This window comes from Vidua chalybeata, chromosome 1, assembly GCF_026979565.1.
Source record: "Vidua chalybeata isolate OUT-0048 chromosome 1, bVidCha1 merged haplotype, whole genome shotgun sequence".
Classification (NCBI taxonomy): domain Eukaryota; kingdom Metazoa; phylum Chordata; class Aves; order Passeriformes; family Viduidae; genus Vidua; species Vidua chalybeata.
The window spans coordinates 83,239,436-83,252,689 of record NC_071530.1 but is presented as its reverse complement, the minus strand read 5'-3'; the positions used below and the strand labels follow the sequence as shown (position 1 = coordinate 83,252,689).

The following is a 13,254-nucleotide window of genomic DNA, read 5'->3' as shown; positions in this document are numbered from 1 at the left end:
AATAACCTCTTTAACATAAAGCCTTATGGAATACAGTACATCCTTTATACAATAAAAAGGTTAATTTAGCTTGTCACAACACAGAACTGAATTAACAGAGAAATCGAAAGGCTCTCAATTTGTGTGATTAAATAAAAATACAGGGCGATAACCAAGATATTGCTACCATTCAATTGTTTTTTTCTTGCCTTATAATGTAAAAATTAGATATTAAGTGTGCATGCAAGAAAGTAATATAGTCAAATGAATGCAGAGCTACCAAAAAAAAAAATCTACTATACACTGAGATTTCAGATCAGCCTTTTTTTCCTCTGCATAAATTAGGCAATTTGTATTTTAAAATGCCAGTTAAATTAAGAAAACATTATTTTTTGGCAAATTTTTGGTCCACATATAATCAGGTTCTTGCTTTACCAAGAAAAACTGGTACCATTCCTTCTGGCCTACAGATGAAAACTCACCTCTCACCTTCTACTATTTGTTTCTCATGCACAAATTGTTCACAGTTGAAAAGTTATTGCATCTAGCTTGTGTGTGCATATATGCAAAGACACACACACATATGTTATGTTGGAGCTGTATCCTGTTCTGAGCCTAGACTGGGAGACAATCATGGTGAACACCAGGAGATCCTTGTGAAGAATGTGAGGCTCCTTGTTGCTGTGTTGCAAAATTAATGAATACCTGTAAGACATGATAAAAAGCAGTCTTTTCAAAATAAAAGTACTTGACTTTGGGGATATAGGTGATGGTATTTCTTACCTGCTGTCCTTAGCTTTTTTGACAAAATAATTAATAACTCATGTTGAGGGAACACCTCTAAAAACATATTTTATAAACTCTAGAAATAATCCCTCTTCCCCTCTCCAGCTAAGGCAGGGGTTGATAAATGATAAAAATTATGGCAAAATGTTACCAAGGTATGAAAAATACATTTTATGTACAACTAAATATTAAACAATGGTTTTAATTTTCTTTGAATGACATACCTAAGGAATCTGAGTTTGTTGTTTCTGACGATAAATATTACAGATGAGGGTGCAAATATTTCGAGGTGAAAGCACACTTCTGATTCAACAACTCATGTGCCTTCCTGAATTGGTTTGTTTTTTTTTAAACACAGATCTTACTATGTAAAGGCTTGTTTCATTTTTAATGACACAGCTATTTCACAGTAAGCCATGTAGAGGGAAAAATGGCTCTTCTTTATTCAAATATGCAAGCAAACTTGGGGTGTATTATAAATGTTTTTGTTACTGTGAAGAACTATTTTCCTGTTTAAAACTGACACTCAGTCAGGGAGAGGAAGTGGTGGTAGGTGACTGAGGTGATGCATCACCGTGAAAGATGGAGAGGAAGTAAACCTGAGTGAACAATGCCTGAAGAAACAGGCTGAAATTATCTCATATGCAGTCACTCAGTGAATAGATAATTTATAAGTACTTAGTAGACCAGCACAGAGGAGAATACTTGAATGATTTGCACATGGGAAAAAGGAACAAATTCACACCATCAATCACACAAAATTAATATTTTGACTAGATGTGGGTCTCAGTTTGCAGAATGAATAACAAGCAGTTGCATATGAAGATGATGTAACACATCACAATCACCCAGAAATCCCATGCTTGCCATCAACGTGTTCTTCTTTCTCTCACAATAGGATTTCATGGTCTTTAGCAGTTGGGTCTCTTCTGTCTGTTTGTGCATTTAAAATTCTCACAGGAAAATGTTCTGAAGGTCTAAGGTTTACCACGATTTACAGAGACCAGTTCAGCCTTTTCAAGGACATTGGTAAGATCCCAGCTTTTGGACTGTGGAGGTGGCAGTTCACAGTCCCACCTTGACATCCCACACAGCTCCAGATTCATCTAAGTACAGATTATGTTCGTGCACACTACAAGTATGTGGCTTGCTGTGATGCTTTTACTATGCTCACCTCCAGCGTAAAAGCAGTGTGGGACATGGAACCACTCTGTGACCTGAGATGGCCTGGAACTGCTGGAGTATTGTGCACATTTGGGTAACCCAGCAAATGATAGAATATTTCACTACATCAATAACTACAATACACAGCACATTTAGACCAAAAAAAAAAAAAAAAAAAAAAAAAAAAAGCATGGGGGCAGGGAAAGAAAGAAAAATTATAAAATACCTGCTCTAATGTGGTTTGGCTAATGGAGTAGTGTTTGATTTCGAGAAAAGCTTTGTGATTCTCTAGGACTCTGAAGAGCTCTGCTAAGCATCCCTGACTTCTTGGTACATGGTACTCAAGCAGGTTAAGATGTTGTCCCTGAAAACAAGCAAAAATTATAAAGACAGATAGAAGTGAACATACTTTGTGATGAAGCTACACTTGCTTATAATTAGTCTACCTTCCAGAGACTCTTATTGCAGATTAATATGGGAAATATGAGCTTTTACAATAACATTTTTTGTCTACATTCATAGCAAAAAGAGCGGTTCATACTTAGAGTACAGATTTTGTTAGGTGATGGCTTGTTCATCTCATAAAAGATATAACACTTTAGGGCAATTTGAATCTAACAGACTAGTGTTGTTACAATGCAGTCTGGGAAAAGGCTGAACACATACAAGTGCACAGCTGTCTGAGCTCAATACAGACTAATACCCACTAAGAGGTTCATATCTAAGATAGACATTGTTTCCCATTATTCTTTTCCTAAACAAAGTTAAAGCTTTTAAGAGTTTTTATTGAAATGTAATTGCTATCGGTCTTTTATAAGACTTTGTATTAAATCAAAGAATCTCAGTAAAGGCTGAGACTTATCAACTCTCAGCTTTATCAGAAAGCAATCAAAGCAAATCATCTTAGTGACTACACTGTAGTTCTATTTCAGGTGAACACAGATTTGAGTCCAACTTCATCAATAATAAAAGCAAAAGGAAATTTTCAGTCAGAGAAAAGGCCTTTTTATTTACATTGCCTAAATTCCTGTTTGGAGTTGATTTAACCAATATCACAAGCCAAATTTTTATTAATTGCTTAATAGAAAAATAAAAGGGTTATTCATATGTACTTTTTCCAAGAAGATCAATATATCCAAACCTGTAAATATCCAAACATATACATACTATTCTTACCAGCCCCAAATTAATCCTGCCATATACTACAACATGGAGTTTTATCTGTACCTTAAACTGTGTTCCAGGAAAATGCATTTGTAGACAGTCCAAAATCATTCTTCCATAACTTATTTCTTTGCTAAGCCAAACCTTGACAGAATAACCCTCTCCAAACCTGGGAATGAGACACAGAAACTTAAATCCATAAGGACACCATGAAGACAAGGAGAACATTTGGTTCAATTGATTTTCCTATAATCATATCAAATATCATGCATGCCTACTGCATTATCACTGTGATGTTACTATAATGCTATTGAACAACAGAACTTCAATGAGAAAGTTTTAAAATTAATAATAACAGAGACAATAAACACGTTATGCCTAATTTTAGTTACTAATGTATTTCACTACTTGATATACCTGAACTTTTGTTAAGTAAACTATGTTTTAATTGTTATATTGCTTTGAGTGGTCAGTATAAAACTATGAAAATTGCCAATCACATATAGAGAAAAAGAGAAAAAAAATCCTTCAGCTTTTCTAATGACAAAAAATGGGCATGTAGCACTATTTTTCAAATCTGTTAACAAAGTTGCACCTTCAAAAGAAGGTTTCAGAAATGTGAGTGCAACAGTGTTTTAAAGATATATAAAGGCAAGTGTAGGGATATTTAGGGAGATGGCAAAATTAAATTTTCTTTGACTTCTATGACCATGCAATCTCACTCAGAATAATTTAGGAAATTAACTTCTCTTTCTCAACACAAATGTGATAAAATTTAAATACAGGCAATCTAACCAATTCTATGTTTTTTTATTAGCTTTACTCACAGCTGATTGTTATTTGGGAAAGTTGCAATAAACCAGTGAACACTGAAATGACAGCTATGTTCTTATGAATATTTCTTAAGCAATGGAGGTTGTGCTGCACCAGTCCCCTGACTGGGGTGCAGAGACAGAGCTCAGCAGAGACATGGGACAAAAAGGGGCTTTGCTGCACCCTTTCCCTCCTTTGCAGCTTCATGTCCTCCTTCCTTTGGGCTCTCCTTCTTGGTTAATTGCTAAGGAAAAACACCAGCAGGAGCCACATCAGAAGAGCTTTCCACTGCCACTTCTGTTCCCTGCTGCCAGTGAGCAAGGGAAAGGCAGAGCTGAAAGGGGGACAGGGAGCTTGGTCAGCACTGCCCATGTCTTCCCAGAAACCTGTCAATTCCTCTATCTTTCCACTGACCACCAGTCCCACATCCTTCATTCCAGCAAACTCCCTTTTCGTCATTCTCCAATGTGGCAATTGCTCATTGCCAAACCTTTTATTCCAGTGGTTTGGTTCCTAGTGATTACCACTGTAATATGCTCTTGTGCCAAAACCCTCCTCTCACATGTCTTTCCTGTGTGCAACTCATGATTCAGAGCAGCAGCTGGCTTAATTGGGTCTGACACTTTTTCATGTCATCAAAGCAGAGGATATCTCACAGCACACTCTATAATGCTGCCCTATTTCAATACATTTAAAAATGTCTACAGATTATCAATCAAAAGGTAAAAAAAGATAGAAAGAACTATTTTGAGATATATGTCCAGTTTAACCAGTGCATGAGTGATTCCCAGCAAAATATTCCATATGAAACACCACATATTCCTCACCTATAGTAAGTATATAGCAATGTAAGGGCTTAAACTTTTATTTTGCAATGAGTCAGAAACTCTGTTGTTATAAAGGAACAATTGGCATTTATTTAAGAACACTGCAAGTCTCCACAATGAAAAAAAAAATAGATTGCAGATTTTATTCTATTAAGAATTTCACATGAATTCAAAATACAATTTCCAAGTATCTCAAAAATCCCGATTTTTTATGTAGCACAAGACAGTGGCAGCTTCTGCATAAAAATGAAAAGCCTCATTACAGATAAATGAGAGTAGGGGTTTTTAGCCTTTGGTTACTTGTGGGTTGTTTTTTTGGTTGTTGCGTTTTTTCTGTGGTTGGGTTTATTTCTTTGGTTGATTTATTTTTTACTGTAGTCAAATGCAACCATTGAACTACTTCAAATGAGTAAGAAACACCCTGATGCAGTGTCCTGTGTGTTGGTTCATGAAAGATGGTTCATGAACTAAATTGTATTGAGTCCAGATAGGGTAATAAATATATACTGGAGAGTGTAGCCTGACAGACAAACAGTGCTGATTCATCAGAGATCCAGAATCAGGTGGAATCCAAAGCAGGGTCTGGCAGATTTGCTTTGCAATGATTTACTATGTTTTAAATAGATCTCTAATTAAATATTTTAAATGCATAGCATCATCCCTGAAAAAAATACAAAAGTTGTTGCAAAGATGGATATAGTTAACAAGGGTATTCAATTTAGTTGACAGCTAACCCGAGGCAACATTTTACAAGAGATTATTGATTCTGATCAATTTTTTGGCATTTCTATACAACGACCATTGAATTACAGTTTGAAAAATGCTGGTTTATAGAGACATTCAACAGTCTCATAAAATGAAATTGCCGTATGCAATGAAGTTTCCAAAAAAAATGAATCAAAATTCTGATTAGCAAAGACAGAGGAGTCTATGCAACTTTGGTTTAGTTCTAAATTGTGAATGGCATAAACGCCAGCAAAGCACCAATAAAAAACTTTGAAAGATTTTCTTCTTTTGGCTAGTCAAGATATGATGCTTCTATACCTTGATTTTATACTTCATTTTAGTACAAGAGCTCCCCATATAGAGTAAGCTGATCAGCAATAAACATTTCCCCCTGCTATAATCAGCAAGCTGCTTTCAGCAGTGCACTGAAGAAATGGAAATTGAGTTGACCATTTTGTTCACTCTGTTTTCATCTCTGATTCAGACAATTTAATTAATTCTGAAACCCAAAGTGGAATTACAGAGAAAACCACAATCGGGTTTGGTTAGCACTGTTAGGATCAAACCTTTAGTACCTGATAGTTCAGGACCTAAAGAGGAAGACATTATCGTTAGAATGGCCTAAGTTGAGCCAGCAGGCTCATTCCACAGCCATCTGCTGCAAAAGATTCCTCATTTCTTCAAAGCTATGCAACAGAGAACACATTGTGCACTGCCATGTTACTTTAACAACACCTGCATTTCTATTTTTGCATAAGCAAACACACAAAACTACATATTCTGACAAAATTTAATATTTTTCTTCTCTCTATCCTTCCTCCTCTTCCTCAGTCAAACTACTGGTTCATGCTCGATTTTCAGCTCATTAGTGGTTCTGGGAGTACAACTTATTGAGTATTTTTTCTGTTAAAATGCCAACATGAGACTGAAGTTAAAATATAAATTGTCAATTTGACTGTAAACTAATTAACTTGACTATTTAAAGACAGAATCAGCTGCAGAAGCAGGAGCTTAGCAAGAACTACAAGTCCACACTTCTAATTTACATAGGTCCTCAAGGTATCTGAGCACTCAGATAACAAGGGAACAAAAGAAACATAAAAAGGTAGCAAGGAATGAAAATATTTCCATACCAGGAATTACTAAATAGGCTAAAACTTTTCATCATGAAAGAAAGATGACAAGGTTGTCAAAAGGTATTTTTAGGGAGTTCAGAATCATGACTAAGCAAGGAAAATAAGAAATAATTCTTCACTCCTGTGTTTCTCATGCAAGAGAAGGGGACATAAAGTTACATTATAGGAAAAGAAATGCCAGGTCAGTAAGATGATGTAATTTTCCTTACACTATGTAGAGAAACTGCACAACTCATTGCCATGGGATGTGCTAGATGTCAGAACTTGAAATGACTTGAATAAGACACAAGAAAAACTCATGGTGGGGATTCACTAAAATCACTTCTGACTTAAGAAGCCTCTAAAAAGGAAACTGCTGAAGGCAGTTGAGCAATGTGGTAAAGTAACTTCCTGTGCTTATCTTGTTCCTGTACTTCTCCCTTTTGATCACTTCCAGAGAGAGAATACTGTGCTAGCAGGTGTATAATCTGATCTCAGGCTTCTTTTGGTATAAATATCCTCAAGAGGAGGTCATCCCGGGTAAATCACCCAAATGGTTCCTCAGTTCTCTGAAGAGTTTTGCAGCCCCACAGCCACACTGCCAGCAGTACAAAAATAGTTTATGTAAATCGACTCCAGATATGTGTCTACACAAGCTCCAGTCACACTCTGAAATAAAGTGTAACCAAATCTATACTGAGGAATATATGGATGCTTTCCTGGTCCTCTTTTAACCTTGCAATGTAATGGGAGTGAATTTGGTGGCCCAAAGGCTGAAAATTCTCATGAATGTCAAGGAGAAGAGCTGCCACTTGGGGCAGGGTAGCTTATCAATGTTCCCTTCTGCCCATTCCTTGGAGGTCCTGGTTCAGAGGTTTGAGTGGGGACAAGAGTTCCTGTTGAAATACGGCTGAGCCTGCATTTGGCCACAAGGAAGAATTAACCCAATGTGGAATGCTAGGAGGAATTCCTAGAGGAATTAACCCAATGTGTTTTCTTAAGCTTGACCCATGAAAACCTCTTTTATATGAAGGGTGAAAAAGAAAGTACACTATCAGCAGATTTCTATTTGCTTAAAAAAAAAATTAAATCTGTGTTTTCATTTAAAAGGCTTAAGAGTTTACTCAAATGAACAAAACCAAATGTTGAAACCACTGTTTTAAGTTACAGCAGGTCCAGCATAAACAGTTCATCAAATCACACTCTTCCCAAAGCCTATTTACCAACTCTTCTCTCCCCCAGTAAAATTTGCTGAATGTAACCTCAGGAAATGAAGAACATGGCCCCATTTCCTAAACTTTGAGGAATAAGAAAAGCATCTAATCACTCATATATTTTTCTTCCCCACTAATCAAAGAGTAGTACATTTCCTGGACAATGTTGTGCTACATTTATATATATATATTCACATCAAAAAATTGCAGCTCACAGAAAGTTTACTGATTGAAATGTAATGTGCATACTTTGTGTATGCACTAGTTCAATCAAAAGATTGCTTCAAAACAACGTTCTTGGATATAAAAAATAAAATTAGTAAAGAGAACATTGGCACTTAATGTCTGCAAGGAGCTGCATCTTTTAGAATATGTGCCATAAATCAAAGAGAGGGAATAATATTCTACTGTGCTGTTTATCCCTCTGCTTTGGTTTACATTCATTTGCAGGCAGATATGGTTCTACTTCCCTAAGTGAATAGAATCACGGAATCATTTAAGATAAAATAGGCCTCATCTAGGCAAGATAACTTAGTTACACCAGTATAATTGCTGAAGCATGGGATAAATATCCAGGTCATTCCTCTCACAGCTTTAGACACAAATACAATTTACAAACAGAACAAATCTTGAACAACATTGAAAAAAAAACACTTTGAAAAACATTGGGAAAAAAGAAAATAAAATTTAAATAAAATTATTAAAACACATTAATTACAGTTTAAGATAATTTTAAATCACATAATATATGTAATTGTTTCATCTATTTAAAAAAAGCAAAGTCAATACCAGGGAAAAAAGGTAATTAATTTTTAAATACTTGTATGTTTTTTAAAAATGCTAAAATCAAATGCAAATACCCTGTCACTTTTAAAATGGGATTTCCTTCTGCATTTATTCAGAACCTCAGCCTTGCTGAACAGATAAACTTGATTAGATGCAAAGAGACATAAATAAATTATGAAATCTCTCTTCCATGTACTATTCATAGAGTTTGTTTCATCATTCTTAAGTAATCATGACTTTTCCAGGGTAACAACAGAAACACAAAAACAGTTATTAAAATGATGACTAACACTTGTTCAGGTATATTGTACACGCACTATTTGTTCACACACACTCAGGCTTTCATATCAAACCATCTAAAGTTAATTTCTGTTTTCAATATTATAATTTTCATAACAGTGACAGTCTCAGATTATGAGTAGTGCAGGGTACAGCTTTGGCTTGCTCTCTGTGCATTTGTAAATTCTTAGGTGTGATTTCCAAATATGTGGTGAAGCCCTCAAAAAAATCTTGATAATTGTTTATATAGGTGCACACACAAAAATATCTCCATATTTGAACTTTTTTATCTGCACATACTGCCAAGGATCAGGGATTTTTTCATTCTTGCATTATTTATATATTTCACTCCCAGAGAAACAGGAGCAGCAGTGCTGTAATCCTGTGTAAATCTGATGGTACAGCCTATAAGGAACCCAAACTGTTTCCTCAAAGCACTTTCTGGGGCTCAACAGTGAAAAAGGCAGGAGTAAGTAACATTATCATTGTGTTGCTATGACTGGGTTTGCGTGTACTGTTTTTTAATAACATAATATTCATGGTATTACACACTAAAATATCTATTGAAAGACCTTATCAACAGTTCAAGGTCAAATCTCAAGGTAAAAAGTTTTTAAAAGAGAGAAGATATAAAATTAAAATTTAAGCCACAGTTATATTTGCTTTATATAATAAACATCAATAATATCATCACACAGCACCTTGTCATGAAATCCCTATTGTGCATGCCTTACAAGATACACTGGATGTACGTGCTCAGACAAGTGGCCTTATTTACTGCAACGCCTAGAAAATATTAGAAATAAGACAGCAGATTGATGAGAAAAGAGAAGGAAAAAAAAGGCAAGAAATTGCTTCAGGATTCTGGAACACTCTGGGGAACCAAATCTTACCCTTTCATCCTCATACACCTGTGTGATCTGTGGTAGCCCACTTAGACCACATCTTTCTTTACTGATTTCCTGTCTTCTTAATGGCCCATCTGGAGACCAAGAGCACCAGTTGGCAGGGGAAATTCACAGTGCCTTATGGAATACCCACAGCTACAGCTGAAGTTAACTGGAGTTTTGATTTGAAAGCAATGTTGAACAAATGTAAAATATTTAGTCATAAATTGCTCAGATGGACAACCCAAACCCTTTTAATACCAATCTTTGGTTACTCCTCTATAAAATGGAAATATTTCAAATCAAATTTCCCTGAAGTGGAAAACAAAGATATTGACGTTTGTGAAGCCCTGATCCAATAAATGCTGATAATACTGTATTTAAGGACAGGTTTGAAAAACTCCTAGTAAAATACATACTAGGGAAAGAGGAGAATATGAAATCTTAATTAGCTGCTGCTGATTTAATGATTTATTCAGAGATACAATGCAGCATCCTGTGGAAAATATAGTATAAAATGCCCAAAAAAAAAAAAAAAGCATTTTAATGCACATGCACAGTAGGGCTGAATAAATATTGTACAAAGTTTTAGGAGAGTCAAAAGATTTTATTAATTCCTGAACTCTCAGTCTTTGTGTTTCTTAAGTTTTAAGAACTCTTTTCTTCAAATTTTCCTCTTGAGAGATAAACTAATAGCTATATTTCATGATTACACATCCACTGCCATAATACATTTTTCATGTATAAGAGGAAGGCTTTTTTTGGTCAAGAAGAATGAAAATTATTTACATTTTTATATTTTATAGCATGCAAGAAGTTTATTGCTAGTATGTCAATTAATAACACTGTGCCCACGAAAGGACGAAATATTGATGAGAACTTTAATTTTAATCCTTTCTTTTCCATTTAAGAAATCTACATGTGTAGGTTTGAGGAAAGCAATAAAATATTTTCAATCAACCTTAAAAAAAATGTAAAGTATGAATGGTCTGCCAGCATATTTTCCATTCTTCCTCTTTGAGTGCACAGATAAAACTTGCAGACCCCTTTAATCCTCCCTTGGCTGAGAGAAAAGGACAGAGTGAGAACATGTAGAAGAACAACATGAAGACACCAAGGTCAGTGAAGAAAGAGTCAAGCCCTATATAGGAGGGATGAGGAGATGCCTTGATTTTAGGGCTGAAATCCTCTTGAAATCCTCTTTTAAAGCTATGGAGAAGAACGTAATTGATACATCAGACTCTTTTTCCCTGTAACTCATTGAAAGTATGAGGAGATGAAGTGTTTAAATTGTAGATATGAGCAAAGGTCTCCATGCTAAAGTAAGTAGATGTTGAAGTAGCTGTGATCCCATGAGAAGTTTGAACAGAGAGAAAGAGAAGAGTGATGAAGACCCTTTGCCCCCAAGGAAAGAAGAAGACTTCTGTTCTCAAAGATGAAGATGATCTCCAAAATAGAGAAAGAGAACCTTTTGCTCTTGAACAACTCTTAAAATAGTACCCCATAAGTTGACATGGCCCATAAATGCAGCTGTGGGAAAGCTGTGAAAGATGGGAGGGACGTCAAGATTGCAGATTTCCCGGTGGCTGCTATTCGTGGAAATTAAAAGCCATGAGAGAACTGTTTTCTTGTGGAGAAATCTCCATAAATTGACAAGAGGGACTCCTCTCCCTAAAGGAACTGAAGGAAAACTATTCTAGAGGTGATAAACTGACTGAATTATTTCTGTACGTTGTTAGTGAAAAAGAAAGAAGTAGGGGGGAGGAAGGGAGAAGTGTTCTGAAGATTTTATTATAATTTTTATTATTCTTTTTGTTTCTGTTAATAAAGTTTTCTTTATATCCTTTTAAAGTTTTGTGCCTGCTTTACCTTCCTCCTAATCCTATCTCACAGCAGGAAATTTGTAAGTATATTCTAGTGGGTGCACTGTTGTTTGGCCAGCACTGAACCCACCACATTAATTGGTGCATTGGCCAGGAAATCTCAAATTGGCAATTCAAAACCACTACACAGCCATAGCAAATGAATTAATTGTTGGGTAATTTAATCAGATGGCTTGATGATAAAATTTGAGAAAAGACTTGATGTCCAGCACCTGACAAATTGGTATGTTTTTTTCTGATATGAGAAGCCTGTCCAGATGGCCCTAGAATGAAGGAAAATATTCAAAATGTTGTTCCCAGAGAACTGGCCAGCTGTATCTCACATGAAAATGCTTCTGTGTATTTAAAAAAAAAAACATTAAGTATAATGGAGAATACTGAAGAGAGCATTTAAATGTAATCCATTCACAATTTAGAGTAATTGACTCTGTTGGCAGGAGTTGTCTGAAATTAGGCTTTAATGGGCACAACTGTTAACACATCAATCTCAGACAAACTACATCTAGAACTAAGATGACAACATTTTGAAAATTGCCCTTCATTTTCTTCTTCTACCTAATAAATTTATTGATATTGTTTATAAATTTGCCACCTACAATAACAAAACCTTTATAAAGAAGTTTTACCCTTATTATTCTGCTGATAAACATCTGCAGATACTTTAAATCTGTTTAAACATATATAATTATAGTCAAGGTTCAGCAGCTGGGAGCAGAAACCCAAACACTGACATTTGTAATGAGAAGACATTTTTGGAAAAGCATTTTCTAATAGGCTTACAGAAGGGCCGGAAAAATGGAACAAGTCTCACACATTAGAAGCAGCATCACTTTTTATATCCCTGTGAAGCATTTATGTTTCACATTAGCATCTTCCTGGAGTTCACCCATACCCTTCATAGCAGAATTTTGTCCTGCCATCTGATAAAGCCATACTCAGTCCAACATTATGATCTTTCACATCTGCCAAGGGCTGAAAGTGTAGCCAAAGACAAAGAGTTGAATCCTTGAACTCCTCACCCAGCAAAGAAGCAAATTTAACAGGGCTCCAAGGAAGAATCATTAAACCTTCATCACAAATCCATCAAAAAGGTGATCATAATCTGGACTCTACAGGCTGGAGCGGTACTAAAGAATAAACAAATGAAACAATTTTGAGGACTTCCATCGAGACAGAATTCAACAAGAAGGGAAGAAAGAACATAATTTTAGTGTATGTGTCTACACTTAGAAGAGGAAGAAAATTCCTGAGAGATATTAATAGAATCACATGCAATATCAAAATATGCTTCTATTTCTTACAGTATTGGATTTAGTTTTTTATAAATAAAAGCTGTATGAAAGTTTTCTTTGGTTTAAGTATTCATATAGTGGTTAGATTTCTCTCCTTGCAATCTTCAAAATCAGATCAGGACACTTGTTGGTTTTAAAATATTTGTTCAATTTGATTTGTAGAAACAAATTGAAAAGACTTAAGGATGTCAAGAGCTGCTTATAAATATGAACAATTTTTTAAAGATAAGTGGTAAAATCTAACAAAGAAACCATGATAATCTACAACTATCACCCCATTAATTTATTTTAGTACCATTCTTCCCTGTTAAGATGAATGTGTATATTACTACCTGATTC

At 35.3% G+C, this 13,254-nt stretch overlaps 1 protein-coding gene across 1 annotated transcript in view; it reads right to left on the bottom strand.

The window, feature by feature from the left end:
- Window positions 1-594: 594 nt before the first annotated feature.
- The window catches only part of ABCA13 (ATP binding cassette subfamily A member 13), a 166,520-nt gene continuing 153,860 nt past the window's right edge, over window positions 595-13,254 (bottom strand). Inside the window, exons 53-55 of the mRNA XM_053950805.1 lie at window positions 3,157-3,262; window positions 2,156-2,293; window positions 595-684 (exon numbers count right to left, since the gene is read on the bottom strand). Coding sequence (XP_053806780.1) covers window positions 595-684; window positions 2,156-2,293; window positions 3,157-3,262 — 334 coding nt within the window. The remainder of the gene's footprint in view (window positions 685-2,155; window positions 2,294-3,156; window positions 3,263-13,254) is intronic.